This window comes from Ambystoma mexicanum, chromosome 2p (genome assembly GCF_040938575.1).
Source record: "Ambystoma mexicanum isolate Mex_15411 chromosome 2p, UKY_AmexF1_1, whole genome shotgun sequence".
NCBI lineage: Eukaryota > Metazoa > Chordata > Amphibia > Caudata > Ambystomatidae > Ambystoma > Ambystoma mexicanum.
This window is the reverse complement of record NC_090923.1, coordinates 921450328-921470805: the sequence shown is the minus strand read 5'-3', so window position 1 is coordinate 921470805 and position 20478 is coordinate 921450328. Positions and strand designations below refer to the sequence as shown.

The following is a 20478-nucleotide window of genomic DNA, read 5'->3' as shown; positions in this document are numbered from 1 at the left end:
ACTTTGCCCTAGTGCCAACATCATGCAATTTTGCACTTGCACCACTGCAACATTTCTGTAATCGGCTGGGTTTGCATGATCTGCATTCTAGAGTGGCTACTGTAAAGGACAACAGTAAAATAAGCATCGGGTTTGCATGATCTGCATTCTAGCGTGGCTACTGTAAAGGAGGACAGTAAAATAAGCATTGGCAATGACAAAAGTTGCATAGTTCTCAACTCACACGCTTTTTGCGGGTGTCACCCGCCTTGTAAAGGGCTGACTCACCCGCCAAGCCTCCTGCAGGCCCATTCATTCCAATGGGCGTCTCACCCGCCAAAAACCAAATCGAATGATTTCACCCGCCTTTGACAAAAACAAAATCGAGTGATTTCACCCGCTTTTGCAACACAAATGGTTGAGAGCTATGAAGTTGGGGCTTTTAGTGTAATCATGGGAAAGGTACTTGCCAGGAATTGCCATAGTGCTATTAACTGGCCAATGATGGCAGCATGTGCAAAATGGTGTGAGTACCTGGGCATCTAATACAGACATGCCAACATTCTGGAACTGGGTGGGAACGGACATATGAGGAAATAACCAAACAACACCTTCAAGCAATGTGGCCCTCCTCATATGCCATTTCTCCCTATCTGTACTCTAATGTAATAGTTTCGATTTATGCCACCTAATACATAGCTCTCAACCTTTCATGGCACCTGTGCGGGTAAAAACACCCGATTTTGTATTTGGCGGGTGAACGCCCATTGGTTCCTATGGGCGTGTAGGGAGCCTGGTGGGTGAGAGCTGCCAAAGGGGCGGGTAATACCCGCCAAAGGCGTGTGAGTTGAGAGGTATGCCTAATAGCCCAAAGTAACTAAAAACACTATACGTTAGTGTTGATGAGCTTTTTTTACGATGCCGGCCATCTTGTTAGGAGGATTCAGAGTCGGGTTATGCTTAGGCGGTCGCCTGCGCGACTTTCACGTCAGCGGCAGGTCTAGTGTTCCAGGCGATTCGTAACATGCAGTTACTTTGACTGAAGCTTATAACCCGTGGCGCTAGGTGGTGTCGTCACTTGGTTACTCTAGCGTTTACCCTAGCGACGCCACGCCACTCCCCCGCGTCTGTCCGTTGCCAAAGAGACAGAGTGGCAGAGAGAAGCACGGAATACGAGCGAAGATGTCGGAGGATCAATTGGAGATTCCTCCTGACCCCCGCGAACTTGCAATACAGAATGCCAAGGCCTTCCTACTGAAGACGGATGGGAGCAAAGGCGTCAGCCTGTAAGGATTGGGACGCGCCGGCGTGGGTTACTTAGCTTGAGTGCAGGGGACTGTGTATGTCTGCGGTGGCTGTGAGGTTCCACTGTTTGGGGACTATGGAGGGATTGCTTGGGAGGGGCTCAATTAAAAGAATGAATGTGCGAACTGTGACTAGAAGGTTAATCTGTGACGGTGTGACGAGGATTGCACTGTTTATGAAGGAGCGGAGTAGGATGGCTATGTGCAATGGGGCGGGGGGCGCGTGACCCAACACGGATCCAGGGTACATAGACCAATTTAAAGCACGGCCCCACCCTCTTACCCCCTTGTAAGCCACCCCAAGGCACTCTGTAGTATTGTGGAAAGGAAAACGCCCAGTATTATTAAAAGAGGAGTGTAGGGATGGCGCCCGGGCCTTTCACCCTTTTCATTTGACATGGACTTGAACCTCAGGCGTCTCCACCTAGCAGCCTAGCATTGGCAGTTTTATCACAAAACAAAATACTTCTTCAACCCGTTAAGTGCCAAGGATGAGTATGTTCGTCCTTTTTGCATAGACTTGCTTAATAGCCTGGCAGTTAGCAGCAAGCCTTTGCTGATGCCCTCATACCATCACCTCATTCAGACCTTTCAGTAACCAGTAGCATTCTCATAACTGTGTTGCCATTTTACTCTGGCTTTGACAACATTAGCATCTTGCTGACATAAAGAAGTTAATAGCTTTTCAGTGGACATTTACAAGGTCATTTTACACTGTCCCAGAGGGTAAAAGTAAATCGTAAAATGCTTTTACGCTTTTGTTTAATGTACCAGTACATTTTGCTTCCCTTCTGAGGCGTAAGAGGGCAGCAAAGCGTAGATAACATGTCCGCTTTGCTTTCCTCCGCATTTTTGAGAGAGCATTTGGTTTTATGCCTGCATAAGATTTTGATGACGACATAAAACGAATGGGTTACGATGGAATACGCCTCTCATTAGCTCCTCGTAATGAATGAGCAGGCAGATTCCCTTGAAATCCATTATGAAACGTGGTCCGCAAAGAGTTTGTGCAGTGTTTTTATTTCTCCCAAATCGGAGAGTTAAAGTGAAGAGTAAAGACGATTTTGCCTTAATTTTCTCTTTACTTTTACACTCCTCTTAGGGAATGTTAAAAATTACATGCAGGGTGCCAGCAACATGCAAGTATTAGCGTCGATGGACCATGCATGCAATTACCTTTTTAAAAAAATGTTTAATGCCCTTCTTAGTACTTCACTGCTTGTTCTGTGATCATTTGCAGCCATTACAGCCCCTTTGGTTCCTTTATTTCTCAATTATAATCTATGCACCCATCAGGTGCCTTACCCTGTTTTTCCCAGCTGCAGAGAAGGGCACACCCAAACTTTTAATGGGGCCCCTCGAGCCCTGGCAAACCTTCAGCCGGCCCTGATGGAGGAAATCTCTGTTTTATGAAAAGGGACTTGGATAAGATAATAATACTTGAGTACACCCTGCAGTGATGCATGCCACCTGTAGATCACAGATTCCAGTCCCAATAAGATAGCCCAGCAGTTTAACGTACTTGTTGCAGAGATCTGTGTGTAGCCAGTAGATCATATTCTCAATACCAGTGAAATAGCCTCGTGGGTATGGGTGCCCCCCTGCTTGGATTTGTCAGTAAAATACCCAGGCGGTTAGCGCATAGAGTAAAGTTCTAACCACACACATGGGCCAACATGCACTTCACGGGTTCGATTCTCATGGCAGGGCCGACTCAGCCCTTCAGTCTTCCGAGTTTGATATACTGAGTACCATAAATTGGGTAATAATACTGTTATTTACAGCGCTACAAACCTGCAGGATTTTGTAGCTTGTGCTATATAAAATACCAAATATTATGTTGCATGTAGGTCAGAAAATCCACTGTCAGTTGTTAAGGAGTTAATTCACTTGCTACTGGGTTGTTCGTGTGATGGGACTGTCAGAGGTTTCAATCCCAGTAAGATAGTATATGGCTCTTGGTCAGCATAGGCCATAGGGTGATGCACTTATGAACATTGCCAAAGTTGTCCATGAACAGCTTGAACTTCACCCTCTGGAATGGCGGCCCATTGTCTATACAAGAGAGTCGAGCAATCCGTGAGCTTCAAAAATTCGTTCCGACAGGAGTATGACCACACTGGCTGCCGTTGATGAATTAAATAACATTTCAGGGTGCCTTGAGTATTCGACAAGAACTGTTCAACATGTCGATCATTTCGTTGTTTTGCCAAAGTCCATGTCTATGACCTGCATCGCCTATCACTCCACAAAGTGGATTAAATGGGCGGGGCGGCGGGGGGACTTCTTGTTCTTGTTAGTAGCAGCTTCACGCCATGTACATTGATTGATTGATATTTTATTTCTATTGCGCTCGTACACAAGTGTTTCAGAGCGCGACAAGGCAAGGGAGGGGAACAGGGGAGAACAAAACAGCGATCTTACTAGGCCCAGTGACATTGAGAACGCGGAAGTGCATGTGAGAGGGGGGAGGGGAAAAGTGCATGGAAGGGGGGAGAGGTGGAAAGTGCGAAGCAGAGGAGAAACAGATAAATAACAATAAATAAATAATAAAGGCAACAAACAGTGGTAATGCAGCCAGCAATTTGCAAGTGCTAGGTTTAAGGCAGCAGACAGGGTAGGTCCGAAAAGTGCAGGAAGAAAAAGGGGGGGGGCTGTATGGGTACAGATACAGACCCCAGTGCAAGGGGTGGCCCGGAGGCAGTGCGGAGGGTGACAGGATGAGCAGGTACCTGGGCCCAAAAGACAGGGGGTTGCCAGGTGCACAGTGACAAGAGAGAACAGATCAGCAGGGGAGAGGGGGAGCAAAGGCAGAAGAAAAGAGGAAGGTCTTGAGGTGCTTCCGGAACCGGAGATGGTTCTCCTCAAGTTTTAGAGTTGCAAGGAGGCTGTTCCAGAGGGAGGCCCCAACCGAAGACAGAGATCTACCCCAAGCTCGTTTCTTAGAAAAACGACTGACCCTGAGTGAGTTGGAGGTAGAGGAGTGAAGAGCTCGAGAGGGGAGGTATTTGCGGAGGGATAGCTGAAGGTATTTTGGACTGCATTATCATGTTATCCACTTTTTGTTCCAAATCTGTAAACCATATTTTCTCACAAGAAGATGGGCCTTTATCTTAACAGCCCCTTGATGACCCGCATGCACCTGAGAGATGCCCTGATTCAAGCGCTGGAAGAACTATTCTTGACCCCCTCAAAAAGAGTTTGTTACATTGCAATACAATAAAAAAAAAGTTAACAAAAAATGCCCACAATGGAAAGGGAAAATGGACTTCGTTCCCTTCACCTGGTTTGCATTTTTTAAACGTTTTTTTTTCTGTTCCGAAACGCCAGAGCTTTTTGGAACAGAAAAAAAAATGCTTTTAGTACCCCGGTTTTACTGGCCGGGGTACTAATAGCAATAAGCCCCCCCTTTTGATTATGCTTTTCTATTTTGGGGTGACCCACTGATATGGCCGATCTACAAGTATTCACTGTCCTGTAGGCATTGCCTTGAGCCGCCAAAGCTGCTAGAAAATTCACTATTTGTATTGTATTTGCTCTAGTGGGATGTATGTGCCATTCCAACGTGACCAAGCCGATCTGTGAGCCTACTTGGTGCCCAAACCTCTTCAATGAATTTTTCAGCGTCACCCGAAAGTTCTGACCCCTGCCAGGCTCCCTGGAAATCACCCATGCTATTAGTCTCAGGTTGCCTTCTTCTAGAAGGGGATGAATCTCTCCCACTGGACACTGAATTATCTCTCTGCATTGCGAGAGAAACAGCGGCTTGTCAATTGATAACTCCAGAAGGCCTGGGAACCACACCAGTCCGTCTTTATCAGAATTAAAGTTGCCTGCTGTCTTCTGACTGGAGCTACCATTCCCAGAATCATTGCGAATGGAGGGAATGCTTATTCTCTCTCCAGACCCCACTTCTGTAGAAAGGCATCCGTCGTTTCTGCTGCTGGGTCCGGTCTCCAGCTGAAGAAACGAGTTAACTGAGCATTTAACCTGGATGTGAATAGGTCCATCTCGAGGACCCATCCGTTCCATTAGGGTCTGCAAAACTGTCTTGTCTAGATGTGCCAATTGCTGGCATCCCTCAAAAGTCTCGAGTTCCAGTCTGCCACCTCGTTCTGCAGTCCTGGGAGATATTCCGCTGCAACGCTGATCCTGTTCTATAGGCACATGTGCAGGAAATCTTTTGATAAAAGTTCTGCTGGCATTCTGGACTTCGTTCCGCCAAACCTGTTTATGTGACGTATTGTGGAAATGTCCATTTTCAGTAACACACAACAGTTTGCTTTGTCTTGGGTCCAACACTTTACCGCGAATGACCCTGCCATTAGATCTAGGCAATTGATGTGGAGCTCTAGCTGACCACTTGCCTCCGGTTGTAATTTCTCCCCAACGGGCTCCCCCGCCCCATCGGCTGGCTTAGGATTCTGTGATGAGATCTGGGGATTTGCCAAATATCGCTCTCACATTCCAGGCCTCCATGTGTCTGAACCACCACCATAGTTGTGTCCTCTCTTCTGTGGAGATCAGTACTCTTTGTTCGTATGACAATCCCTGCCATTTAATGTAAGGGCCCCGGGAAGATCGCCCGAATGGATGATGATAGTCTGCCTACCAATCTGGACAGCTCTATCAGTGATGTCTCTTCTCTCGCTAATAGTGTCCTGATTTGCTTCTTGATCAGATTCACCTTTGCTATTGGCAAGCTGGACATGGCCGCCTTTGTGTCTATCACGAAACCCAGGAATTTTAGCTATTGAGATGGCTCCAATTCAGACTTCTCCTAATTTATCAAAAACCCCAAGCTCTGCAACAGCTGGATTGGTACCTTTGTCTGTTGTTCTAGCATTACCTTGTCCTACCCCATCAGACAGAAGTCATCTATACATGCTATCAGCCTGATGCCCCACTCTCTCAGGTGACTGACTAGTGCCCTCATCAATTTTAATTCAACTAACCTAATTTGACAGATGCCCCTACCTAGATCAAATTAGAATCTAAATGTATAGCCCTTCTCTCTTTGTCTCATTTCGTTCAGACATCTTCATGGCCTGGTTTTTAAAACTCCCTCTTTTTCCTTCCTTAAAAAATGGTTGGGATAGCCTATTATCTTGCTTGTTCGTTGTTCAGGATGCCTCCAATGACTTCTTATGTTTCAACAAATGCTTTCTGTTCAGACTTAAACATGATGTGCTGCAAAGCAGGTTTTCTGCTGGAACCTTCCTGGTTACACACCTTTTTCTAAATGATTTGCCTATATCTTTTCCCCCAAGTATGTGCTCGTTTCAAGCTCAATCATTTTGACCCAAGTCTTATACCTCCTTTGTGAACTTAATTATTAAAGCTATTCCTCCTTATTGCCAAAACGCCCCTTCTAAAGATATAGAATTAATATTATGTTCTCCTTCCACTAAAGAATTATATTCTATTATCAATCAACCCAAACAAAGTAACTGTCCAACCTCTAAAACTACTACACAATGGGAATTAGATTGGGATATGCAAATTTCATCAGCTATTTGGGTAAAGATATGGGAGCAATGTTTTTCCACGTCTGTTGCCGCTAACTTAACGCAATCACACTATGTCATTCTACATAGAGCTTACCTAACACCACTCGGGATATCAAATATTTCCAATACTATCCCAAATGTATGCTGGTCTTTGCAATCCCCATCCACTGATTTCATTCATACTATATTCAAGTGCAAATTTGTCTTCTCTGTTTGGTGAAAAAATTTGGAATTGTTTTCATTTCAAGAACCATTAACATTATCCAATTTAATGATTGGCGTTTTAGTGAATCCTTTTATGACTTCTATCCCCATCACCAGATTTGTTTAGTCTTTTTATTTATATTGCCTTTCATCCTATTGCTTTAAACTGGAAAAATTCACAAAAACGTATACAATCTTTGGTGAAATTCCATGTGTTCTTTCCATAGAATTGAAACACGTATGCTTTGTCTTGTTAAAATCTACCCAAATGTAATGGCAAATAGAATATCTTTACATCCTACTTAATGTAAAATACTAATCTTACTTCGAATTGTGCTAGCCCCTATCCCTCTTCTTTCCTTTTTTGTATCTAAGTTTGTCTTGTTCGTCTCCGTCAGCCTTATCCCATTTTGCTAATATTTTCAATCTTATAAGCATTGCTGTGAAATATAAAAATTGGTTAGTTAACTACAATTTATTTTATCCCCCCAAAAAAATGGTGTTCTATTGTAGTAACATGTTTTATGAAATCTTCTATGTAACCAACCTATTTATTCTTTAAATAATTGTAATGTTTAGAAATATTAATAAAAATTATGTACATAAAAAAGATAGGGAAACCTGAAAAATATTCAACATTCAATAAACTTATCTTATTGTGTCTGTCAAAAGAAAAATGCGTTTAGTACCCCAGTCTTACGGGCCAGGGTAATGCCCGGGGGGCCTTCATTAAGGCCCCTGCTTTGCTTGAGCCTGTAACTATGGGCCCCGGGGCATTACCTGAAGTGGTAATGTGCCCCCTGCTCCGGGCTTATTGCTTAATTAGTCCATTGTTGTCCTCTGATGGCCGATCATGTGACAACGGCCCTTCTTGATGCATGCAGGCTCAACAGTAATCTTGGGGCTACCTATCACCTTCCTACCATTCTAAACAGTCAGGAGATTTCCATTACATCGCATCCATAATACAGTTCTTCATTGTCCTGGAGTTAAATTCCGTGGCTGTTTCCCAGCGCAAAGGCCAGATGCAGTAATGCACTCTGGCTTCATAGCAATGTACCATCAGATCTAATAACTGGCCTAATGTGACATGCACGAGTACCCATAATTGAGGTATATCATAATACTGCTTATTTAATTTTACTTCTACTTTAAATTTCCAATCTGAAAAGATTACAAAATTAGGGAATGAGATAGAAGAAATATAAAACAGTGAAATATCCAAGCCTACAAAGGAGAAATAGAAAAGAATACAACATCATGATACAATTGAGTTATGCATTTACAGTTCTATCCTCTGATGTGGAAGGGTCATGGAGAACCCTCCACAAACGTGCAGTATTGCCGTAGACTCTTCTGTGCGCTGAGCTTGTCGTGTTATGAAGTTGTTCCATTTGTACACTTGAAGATGGTTTATGATGAGCTGAAAACAGTCATTGTCCCTGGTAGCTGATATCATATGCTCTAGGGACATGGATAAAGGCACTGTCACCTGCGTGATGTTCTGCAGCCCCCACGTCTTTCACACCTGTCGGGCCTGAGGGCTCCACTGGATGCCTAGAAAGAGATTGTCAGCACTGCTGTGTATGCTAATGTTACACCAAACTCTTGGAGGTGGAGGAGCTAGCATTCTATCCTCGCCGGCGGTCCCGGGGCAATGCTCAGCATAATTGGATGTAGTGACTTGTGGTCAGCGTGTGGCACCTGCAAGAGATGTCCAAAATCATACAAGTGACTTTGCTTGCAATCCCACAACACAGTCTGGGCCTCTTTCTCAATATCGCAATACCTTTGCTCGATGGCAGTGAGGGCTCCGCTTGCATAAGCAATCACCTGTTAACCTCACCAAGTGGTTTTGTACATACGATGAACATATCGGGATGTCATCTCTGATGTTGACCACCCCAGTACACCTTCCAATACTCCCTCCCATCACCCCGAATGGTGTGTTTAAACACTATCGCCGCCAAAGAAATCCCAAAATTCAGTCCCTTATATTGAAAGAGACAACTGTGGTATGAAAATGTCCTGTTGTATCTGAAGTCTTGGAGAAACTTATCTGGATCCTTGAAGAAAACATTTGCATCCTGTAAGTCTGCCACAATGTCATCAGTTGTAGGTGTTGGATGGCACTCACGTTTCTCACCTGGATGTTTTGGCACGGCTACCACCACTGCTAGTGAAACTCATGGTGTTGGGCCGACAACCCTTTCAACCTTCTGATGCAAGCTGTGCCAGGTCCACCTCCCCTTTCTTTCTAATGTGCAGTGGTAAGTGTCTGTGGGTCAGGCGGAACTATGGGGTCTATGGGGAGTCGCAGCTGTTGGCCCTGTAGACTATAACTGCCCTGCAATAAGTTGCTGTATTCTTCCATCAGCACCTTGGCAACATCACCCAGGCCATATGCCACTGCTATGCCCAGCTAAGAAGAGTGTCTCTGGTCACCGGAGTTATCTATCATTTTGTTCCGATACTATCCAAGTCGTGTTGGACGCCTGTGATGGATACACCACCCAGAAGTAGAGGTGCACAACCTCTGTAGGTGGACATTTTAACTTTTGGTGCCTCAGCTAAGGGCGTCTGTCAAGAGCTGTAACGTTTGCTGTCCCATGAGTGTCAATGAGCACTGCAACATTTGTGTATTCGGTTATCACCTGGCAGTGTGGTTGTCTCTGCATGTGTGAGCACTGGAGATCGTGGAGATGAAGAAGACTTCAACATCCTCCCCCTCCTCAGTGGGCAGGTGCAAGTGTTTCTCCATAGCTGTGCATCCTCTGATGGAAACTTGCTACTGCGTTATCTCTGTGCACTAGGTTTCGCGGGGTTTTTCAGCACAACAAACGTTTTGTTTTTCAAGCATCGCCCACATGTTTGCCCTACAGCCGGGCAACTCGTTCTATGCAGTGATGGACTACTGCAGTGTTTGCACGTGTACGAGAGGCTGCCTGTGATCGTTGTCGGTTGTTGCTGTCCACCTCTGCTCTGAACCACTGGTCTAAACAGACTGAGAGTTGCAGGTTGCACATAGCCGACCCAAAGTACTCCACGAGGGCATTTTTCGTGGCATCGTGTGATCCCTCTCTTGCCTGGAGCGCTTAGCAATTCTATGCATTGCTCCATCAGCGAAGAATAATAACATTGACTTCTTTGCAACATCATCACGTTCCCTTTTGCCGCAAAAAAAAACCTGTTCAGACGCTCAACCCGTACCTCCCATCTGCGAACAAACCATGTCGGTGCTCCCTGCACAACCCGCTGAGCTATATTAGCTATCAAAGAGAGAAGTCTTGGAGATACAACACATCATTCTGTATTTTGTCTATGATTCTTGGAAGATGATTTTAATGATGTGCTGAATAAAATGATCGGGACTTCTGTACTTAATGTTACTATTTTTTTAATACATGTAAAGGTTTATTGTTAACCATATATAAGATATGAATTTAAAAAAAGTTTCACAACATTGACCAGACAAATGTACATGACAACAAAGTTAAATTAATGTTGTGTTCAAATGTCCTCATTCACCGGCCACTCTAGTATAAATGCATTTGAATCTGTCATACGAAATCACATTACTACCTAAATGCTTGTTTTATGGTTAAACAGGATAAGGGAAGCAGACTACCAAAAGACAATACGTATAAGCACCCGAACATCAAGTGTGAGCGTATTTACCATTGTCCCCTGAAACATATAAACCGTGAGGCTTTCCACAGACATCGCCTCACTTCATAACTCCATAAAAGGACCAGATCGCCAATGAGCAGCAAGTTTAATTTTTCTAAGAAGACCATCCATGAAAACGCAGTCCAAAACTGCTTGATGGAGCAGCCCCAAAACGAGGTTTGAACCGAGCCACATAGTCCAATTTCAGAGCAGCAAGGCATCAAAAGGAGGGTCCGCATGTCCTGTGGCTTAATACATATTACAAGGCAGACGAGCTATCTTTGAACCAGACTACCATTACAAAGGGCCTTTAGCTCTCTCTTAGCAGACATGCATGTCTTTTTCTTTTGATGTCGTTTTTTACAGGGCTCTCACACTATCATACACCTGCCACTCTTGTTTAGCTTCCTGCTTCCTGCTCAGACCAATGCGACTCGGTAGCTACTGTTTAACATGCATCTTTGGGACATTGTGCTCGTAAAAGAAGAGGGTCTCCTGATGGTAATGCCCCAAGAGGGGTGACTACTCAGGGGGTTAGTCTCTTCCCATTCTTAGCTAACCAACTACTTCCGTCTCTACGGGCCTCTTTATTCTCTCAGCACCTCGTGCATCGCTTGTTAACATCCTGCTTGGCCACCCTCTCTGAGTAGTTTTCTAGTATACTGAACACTCTCGCATATCCTGGTACACAGTGCTAAAAGATGGCAATCATGCATTAGTCAGCCCATTTATCTGGCACTCTCCCAATAACAAATGTATTTATTTATTTATTTGCATTTTTAAAGCGCTCACACAGCCCGCGGGCATCGAGGCGCTGTTACAGGAATTGTTTTTTATTTTTTTATTGCGTAATTGTTTTGTTTTTTTGTCTTAGTTGCATATTTATAACCCGCTTAAATACCCAGAGGTTTCTACGTGCGGACCCGGGATCGAACCTGTGTTGCTTCGTGTCATTTGCTTCCGAAGGCGAACACGTTGCTGCTTAGCTATCCTTGGGACTGACATATGCCTTCAGAATGTCGCACCAAACGCCCCTTATTCTGTAACTGATGCTTTGACCCTTGTTTAGGGCCCAGTTACATGTTTATATCAGAAGCCATCCAGGGATGCTTTAGTTTAGTGGCATCGAGCTTTACATACTCTGTTCAATAGTGCACTGGCACAGTTAATATTAAAGGTATTAGACTGCGCACCCTCACCACTGCTGTGGTCCCCAGGCTCTCTGGCGAATCTGAAAAGGAGGGTGTCAAGAGGGGGTGGGGGGAGCAGGGTGCAGTGGGAATAGGAAAGTGATTGTGACTGTTGGCCTCTTCAGTTCGGTTTGCACTATAAGCTGAGCTTAAGTGTGGTTTTCGATCAGTGCCAGAGTTCCCATGTGCTGTTGTGGCAGGTTATGTGTTGTTAGTCTGTTGTAACAATGTGGTGAAGTGCATGTGGATTGCTTTGCAGAGAGGTGGTTGTGTGAGTTTATGTATGTTGAATATGTGGAATGTTTAACATTTTAAGGAATGGTTATAATGATTTTCTAGTAGTTGTCGATTTCATATCATTTTGTCTTCGCGTTTCTGCGCTCAACATTTATGGTTATCCTGTGTGTTTGGTATTCTACTTTGACCGCCTAGTGGGAGCTCTCTTTGTGTGGCCTCAGTGGGTTGTGTATCTAGCTTCTATCCGCTACTTCCCAGCACTGTGGCAGGTGTAGTTTTTGTCACAGCACTTGTCTTTTATTGTCCATCATCTTGGTTGTCCCCCCCCCATCCAAGTATCCTTTCGGATTGGTGGCGTGTGGGGCTGGGTGGGCGGTGCGCGCCTACCCCCGCTTTTATAATGGATGGATAGGTTAAAGGGTTTTTTTTCTACAAGGTTTTTCACAAGTTCTGTTGTGGACCTTTCTTCCTAGTTGATTCCTCCTGAATCTGGAGCAAAGAGCCAGGTTTTGAGTAGTCTTCTGAACTCCAAATGATCCCTTGTGTTGCATATGTTTTTTGGTGGGTTATTCAAGGTCGAGGTTGCCAGAGAAGTGAAAGATGATCCTCTGAGTTTTCTTTTGTTGTATGCTTTTGGTACTAGGCAAATGTTGTTGCTTGATCTAAGTGATCTTGTCGAGTGTTAGACGGTTATTTTTTTTCTTTAGGAACTCTGCTCCGTGGACTGCCCTGTGTGTTATGCACATCGTTGTGAACTTTATTCTCTTTTATTGGCAGCCAGTGTAGCATTTTCAGGGCTGGGGTAATGTGTTCCCATCATGGTAGTCTGAGCAGGAGTCTCGGCGCAGCGTTCTGGACGCGCTGATGTTTTTTAATCAGTTGTTCTGGCATTCCTAGGTATAGGCTGTTGGCATAGTCTACTCTGGACACGAGTGCGATGATGGTGAGTGTTTTGTGGGTGAAAGAGAGGAATGGTAGGATCCTTTTACTGCGTGTAGCAGGAAGAAACATTTCTTGATTATGGCGTTTACCTGTGGTTCAAGTGTTAGTTTGTTGATCATCAAGACTCCCAGGTTTTTTACTATCGTTGATGGAGTTGGTGCTGTACCCAGTTCCGTTGGCCATGAGATGTAGTGGTTGTTTTCCTCGCTTTTAGCTATGATCATTATTTCAGTTTTGCCTGGGTTGAGTTTGAGGTTGTTTGTGTTCACTCGACTGTAGAGCTCTTGTTGGCAGTTGTTCAGCGTTTTGTTTTCTTCCTGTGTATCGTGCATTTTGTAGATGATCTGAGTGTCATCTGCGTAGTTGTAGCATGTGAGGCCGTGTTTTTTGATGAGTTTGATTAGTGGCATCAGGTACATATTGAAGAGCAATGGGGAGAAGGATGATCCTTGTGGTACTCTGCAGTTGGATTCCCTTGTAGTAGATTTGAAAGGTTTGATCCAGATGGTTTGTTTCCTGTTTGTTAGGAAGGATTTGATCCATAGTAGGGCTGTGTCAGTGATTCCTATTTCCTCTAGTCTACTAATGAGGATTTCATGGTTGACTGTGTGAAATGCTGCAGAGAGGTCCAGAAGGATTAGAGCTGTGCTTTTGTCGTCTGAGTCTGCATTAGTCTTTAGATTGTCCTAGATTGAGAGCAGTGCTGTTTCCGTTCTCTTTATTGGTCTGAAGCCTACTTGTGCTTTGTCCAACAGTTGGTGCTTCTCTATGAATTCTTGTGTTATTCTGTAGACGTATGTCTCGAATAGTTTAGCTGGGTAAGGGATGTTGGATATGGGCCTATAGTTTGATAGGTCTTCCACGTTTCCTGCTGTGTACTTGAGGAGTGGCTTGATGTATGCCGCTTTGAATGATTGTGGTACTTTCACTGTTGATAGTGATTGATTGAAAAGTTTTCTGTAGTATTCCATGGGCGTTCCTTGTGTGAGGATTGATTTGTGTATGTCTAGGAGGCATGGATCCATGGGGGAGCCTGCTTTGTTGCTGTTGCTTACCAGCTTGACTAATGTCTCTGCTGATAATTGGGGGAAGCTTCAGAGTTTGTTCTGGAGGTGGGATGGCTGGGTGGGTTGCATGTTATAGTCGATTGGTCTGCTTTGTATGATTTGTTGGATGGTGGTGATTTTGTCTTTGAAGTGGTCTGCAAGGTCATTGCATAGCTTCAGTGAAGGTATCGGAGCGTTGTTGCATCCAAGAGGGTTTCTTATTTCGTGTACGATTTTAAACAATTCCTTTTGGGTGTTGGTGGCTTTTGTGATTCTGTTGTCGTAGTATTTCTTTTGGTTGTATACCAATTGTTCGAATAACAATTGACCTTCTGCACAATTGACCGAATTTAAATGGTCAATTAGGATATATATGCGGGGGAAACCCCCCGGAACCCCCCACCCAATCCAACCCCCACCCCAACCCCCCTCCCAATCCCCTTATATTATTATTATTACGCCAACCCAACCCATAATATATATCAAAATGACCATACGGTCAATTGTGCAGAAGGTCAATTAGGACCCCTATTATTCGAACAATTGTGTCATTCGAACAATTGCAAACGAACAATTCGGGTAATACCTTTCTTTTTGGCCTATGGATTTCCTTCTTGTATGAGTGGATTTGTCGCTGGAGTTTCAGGTTTGCTATTTTTCCTTTTCATGGCGCAGAGTGGCGGGGTAAACCATTTTGCTGTCGCTCTTTTGCGTGATGGGGTGAAAGGTTTTTTCTTTGACGAGCAGACCCCTGGGCTGCATAGGAAGGGAATCAGATGGCTGAAGGAGAGTTGCTGCATTTTGGGCCCCATAGAAGAATTCCAACCAGGGGCAGATATTTGTGTTTGCAGTTAGCCTTTATTGACTATTCTCCTTCTTGCAGGTATGACCACCTAGCCAGAGTTCTGACCAGGATTCTGGATGAGCGCCCTGAAAATGTACTCGACACCTTTGAGGACCTTAGCAAGGACATCAAGTGGTCAAGGTTTCACAAGAAGCTGGACACACTGCGGGATGACTATGACATGCTTCCAACCTATGAGATGGCAGAGAAGCTCAAGGTGCTTTTCTCGAAAGGAGCTGGAGAAGGCTCAGAAGAAGCAGCAGAAGAAGAAATGGTGAGTGGTAACTGATAAACATAGGATTTCAAATAATCTTCACTGTGCTAAGAATACCAATTTGAGATTAAAAGGATAATGCCTGTTTTTTCACAGTCGTTCAATACAACCCTGGTCCTTCATTCTGCTCTAAATTGGACATTTCTGATCATAGCACATGTTATCTTATTTTACTGCATACATTATCACTGTTCTGCTACAATGCCCTTTTTGAATTAAGTATTTGTTGTTGCTTGAGGCTCAAACCTAGTTAGAGAGCAGAGTAGTGCTTTAAAATGGGAGAGTGGCAGCACTGGGCTTGGCATTTTATACAGTAACGTAGTGCTGTTAGTGAAGAGAGGGCAGAATTTTTATTTGCCGGCAGGTATTGTTGAAGGAGGTACGTTTTTAGTTTTTTGCTGAACTGGAGAATGATGGGGGCATTTCAGGCCTCTGCCGGGTTTGAGTTCCAAATGGTTGGGGCATGGCAGGAGGAGGACTTCTTGCTAGTCTTTCCTTCATGTTCTATCTTACACTACAATCTTTTGATGGTTTTGCTACATGGGGCATGAGAGCCTCCAGAGGTGTGAAGTTTAGCTCGAATGTATGTTGGTGTTCCATTTGAGACTGCTTTGCAGGTGTTACATGCAGTTTTAAATATGGTCATGGTGGGGAGTGGGAGCCCATGAAGCCTTGTACAGTGTACGAGTGATCCAGTCGAAATTGCGAGCACCTGTAATGAGGCGTGCTGCAGTGTGATGGGCTTTCTCAAAGGAGGGCAGGTGCACGGCTGGAATCCCAGTAATTAGGGCATTTCCCCCGTCATTGCGTGAGATCATGACGGCTTGGACCACCATGCGGAGGTCATGCAGAGGGATGAATGGTTTGATTCTGTATAGTGTGGAGACCTTTAGCCATGCAGTTTGCACATTTTTGCCTGCATACATTTTGAAGGAAAGGCTACTTTCAACAAAGAAGCCCAAGGATTTGGCTGAGTTTGGATAGCTGTGGGGTGAATCCTTCCAGGCGCATGCCATCTAGCCATTGTTGCAGAAGTTGTTTGGTAGGTTGTCTGATGAGGACAAATTGTGTTTTGGAGGGATTATAGTTTGAGAGAGGCATTTGGCATTCATGTTTGGATTCTGGCCAGGCATTCACAGAGGCAAGCAATACCCTGAGGGCCACAACCTACTGATGAATGGCTATGCTGGTGTCCCAAAGCAGAGTTTTCAAGGGTTCCATTTATAGATGGAAGGCAATTGGCTAGAAGGTGGAACAATAGGGGTCCCCACACATGACTGGATGTCAGTTTGATGTGAATGAGCCTGTCTGTACAGCCTTGGGCCTGCAGCATAGGCAGAACGTGCACCATTTTGGGATCCAGAGAAGCTTGTTGGTTTGGCAAAGAGGTAGAAGAGTGTTAGGTGGTTGACTGTGTCGAAGACAGCTGAGCGGCGTAAAAGTACTAGGAGGTACAAGTTCCGTGTTGGTGATTTCCAGCTCATAGTCCACCACTTGGATGGTTGCAGACTCTGTACTGCATTTGAGTCCGCAGCCGTCATACTGCTAATCGCAGAGGTGGCCAAGATGATACAATTTGGCAAGAAGCTGGGTTGCAACTACTTTCTCAATGTTTCAGATGAATAGGAGACTTGTGATGGGTCTGTAGTTGGTTATCTCTTCAAGTAGGGGATTTTTCAGAAGGGTTAATATGGGGCCTGTATTTTAATGTGCCTGGGAATTCCCCTTGATTGAGGGAGGTGCTCACATTACTGAGGAGTGCACCAAGTGCTGGGCCACTGAGTTGTTCAATTGGGGAGGCCTTGAGGAAGTTGCCTCTGTAAGTGGTAGACTTCAGGGAAGCAAGTGAGTTTGGGGGGATCCTTAGCAGAGAGGAGGGTAACGTTGGTCCAGGAGGGCAGTTCCCAATTTGGTGATGGATAGCAGCGTTCTCTCTGGTTTTGAGGCATCAATGGGACCTCTTATCTGTATTCACAAAAATGGTGTACCGAAAGGCACTCGGGATGAAATGATAATGTTTTTGGCACTGTTTGCAGCTTTGATCGTGGTCATGGATCAAGTATAAATCCCAAAAGAAACAAACCAGATACAAAATGACTTCTCGTGGCTGGAGCAGTCATTTAAAGATGAAGGGGAAAACCGCTCTTCCCCCTCCATGACCCACGGCTTTCTACCACTTTATCACCCCATGGCTATAATAGAGACTTTGCAGACTCCCTTAGTGACTTCCTTGTGGCCATCCTGCTCTCACACCCTTCGTTTACCCTACTAGGAGACCTCAACATCTGGTTTGATTACCCCCTCAAGGCCCATGTCCCCTTTGATTATCGACAACTTGGAAGCCCTCAACATGACCGAACTTGTATCAGGTCCCACCGACATAGCAGGGCACACCCTTGATGCTGTATTCAGCTCCACCGATTCAATCTCCCCACCCTCCACCTGTCCCCTAATATGGACAGATCACTCCTCCATCTTCTTCTCTCTTACTGCCCCCTTCCCCTGCCCTGGCGCCCCACTTCCTCCAACTCACCCCCCCTGTATCCCTCTGGAACAAGGTCATTGTTTCCTTGGACCTAACTAATGACATGCTCCTCTCCCTTTCCACTCTCGCTATCCTAGGAGGAACACCATCCGTCAGCCTCTTCGACCAATGGCTCTCTGATGCCCTCTCTCCCTTCACCCCTTTCAGATCCCCCTCCCACACAGCAGGCCCTTCTCCAAAGTGGTTCACACTATCCCTAAAAACCCTCAACCACTGCCTGGAACGTAAATGGCAGGCTGAGCCGCCGCCCCTAACAAAGCTTAACAAAGCCAACCTATCCAGTCAGATCAGGGCCTACAGCGCAGAAGTAAGGAAAGCCAAAAGATCTTTGTGTGGTTCCCAAATATCCAATGCCCTCAAGGTCATTGTGGAATTCAAGGCCCCACTCTGCTCTTCCCCCAGCCCCCCTCAATCCCAATCACTCTGCGAATCCCTGTCAGACCAGCTTTATACAACTGCCTCCAAATGCAACTCTTGATGTGACGCCGACTTGGCAGATTTGAAATGCAAGTGCAAAGCTGCAGAGTGGAAGTGGCAGGCCTCTAGCTCATCCTCTGACAAACTGGCCTGCCGCCTGCTCCAAAGGCAATATTGTCCTGCCATCTGCTCCAAGAATAGGGATCCTGTCCAAGGCTGCATCTCTAGAGCCACCAATAACAAGGCTTAACTCTTTAAAATATGCAAGGAACTTTCCAATCCTGCCACAGTCTCCTCCTCTTCTCCTCCTCCCTCTCAGGCCCTCTGCTCTGCCCTGGCCACCCACTTCTCCTCAAACTCTGGATGTCCTGTCCTCTCTGTCATCCATTCCCCGCAAACCCCCACCCGCCCCTTCTCTTGCCTCCCTTGGCACCCCTTCCCCCCATACTCTCCTTCTTCTCCCATTGCACCAGATAAGATCTCTAGAGTTATCCGCTCTATGAAAGTCTCCTGCAAACAGGTGCTCCCCTGCTCCTCCAGACCCATCAATGACAACCTTGCCTCTCTGGCCCCAGCCTTGGCTGACTTCTGCAACCACTCATTTGCCACTGGCTCCTTCTGACAACCCTTTAAGCACCCTTTTGTGCACCCTCTCCCAAAAAAGCTGTCTGCCGACCCATCTTGCCCAGCTAACTATCGCTCTATCCCCATCACCCTTCTTTGGGCAAACCCATGGAGAAGCTAGTCATCCTCCATCTCACCCTCCCCATCGATGTGGCTGGCTACCTCCATGACCACCAGTCCAATTTCAGGGCATCCAGAGGCATGGAAACTGCTCTTGTGAACACCTGTGAGGACCTAATCTATAATCTGGACTCTAACCCTCCCTCTGGTCTAATTCTCTTCGATCTTTCTTCCGCCTTCGACACAGTCAACCACTCCATCCTCCTAAACCATCTACATGATACCCATGGCATCGCGGACAGGGCACTGGCGTGGCTTACCTCCTTCCTTTCAAACAGACCATCCCAAGTGCAAATGGGCCCTTTTCTCTCTTCCACCTCACTCTCTACCTGTGGCGTCCCTCATGGCTCCATCCTATCGCCATGGCTCTTCAACATCTACCTGGCCCACCTGATCTCTACCTTCTCCCCTCCTTTCCAGTGTTATGCAGATGACATACCGCTCTCTTTCAAGCTGCCATCCTCTACCCCCTCTGCCTCCACCCTCAACCTGACTGCACGGTGCTCTGACAATGATCTCTGGCTTAATGCCAGTAAGATAGAGATCCTTCTCATGGGGATACCTGCTCCTTGTTTCCTCCCCACTCGCTGGCCTGACTCCTTGGGTCCGTTCCCCTCCCTCACCTGTGAGGCAAAAAACCTTGTGATCATCTTTGACACCTCTCTCTCTTTTCCTCCACACATCATGGACCTCGCCAAGAAGTTCAACTTTCAGCTGCACCTCCTCAGGGGCATTCTACCTTTCCTCACCTTCCCCCAGACTACTGCAAAAACCTCTTCCTCAATCTACCTCTTTTCTGCCTTTGCCCCCTTCAACTAATCCAGAATAGGACTGCAAGACTTAACCTTGGCCTCAAGCCCTGAGATCGTATCTTTCCAGCCCTAAAATCTTGCCACTGGCTCCCGGTGACCGCAAGGATCACATTCAAGACCGGTTGCATCATCCACAAGGCTGTCTGGGGCCTGGGACCTCTCTACATCCAGCTTTCCCTCTCTGAATACCTCTCGGCCAGAGTTCTTCGGCCCTCTGGCTCCAACTGTCTGCAAGTCAAACATTTCTCCAAGAAGAGAGCGGGAGGTAGATCCCTTTCCTCGGCTGGTTCTCCCCCCTCTGGAACAGCCTCCCTGCCCCCCTCAAACATGAGCCGGATCTTTTTAAGTTCTGGAAAATTCTCAAGACCTTTTCTCCTCTTCTTTCCCTCTCCCACCTCTGTGCTAACTCTCCTTCTCCCTCTGCAACTGGGGCCTTGTCCCCTTAGAGCAGCGTTATTCAAACTGTGGGGCGCGGCCCTCTGGTGGATCGCAGCCTCATGCACAGGGGGCCGCACATCCACAGCTTGAAAGTAGACCTCAGCATCCATTACAAAAGGATCGGGCTGTTGCTTCATCAACAAGCAACAGCCTGATCCTGTAACGCTCACCTGATTCTCGCAGAGGCGCCGGTCTTGACTGGGCGACTACCGTATCTTCAAAGGTGATGTGTAACACACGGTTGGCTCTTTGGGCTGGACCTCTGTGCACTGTATGCCTGACTCGAAGAGTAAGATGTCTGCAGATAGAAAATATGGGATTAA

General features: G+C 45.9%; 1 protein-coding gene across 1 annotated transcript in view; it reads left to right on the top strand.

Annotated features, from left to right (window-relative positions):
• The first annotated feature begins 1061 nt into the window (after positions 1–1061).
• The window catches only part of RSPH6A (radial spoke head 6 homolog A), a 114705-nt gene continuing 95288 nt past the window's right edge, over positions 1062–20478 (top strand). Inside the window, exons 1-2 of the mRNA XM_069644646.1 lie at positions 1062–1265; positions 14965–15199. Coding sequence (XP_069500747.1) covers positions 1162–1265; positions 14965–15199 — 339 coding nt within the window. The 5' untranslated portion in view covers positions 1062–1161. The remainder of the gene's footprint in view (positions 1266–14964; positions 15200–20478) is intronic.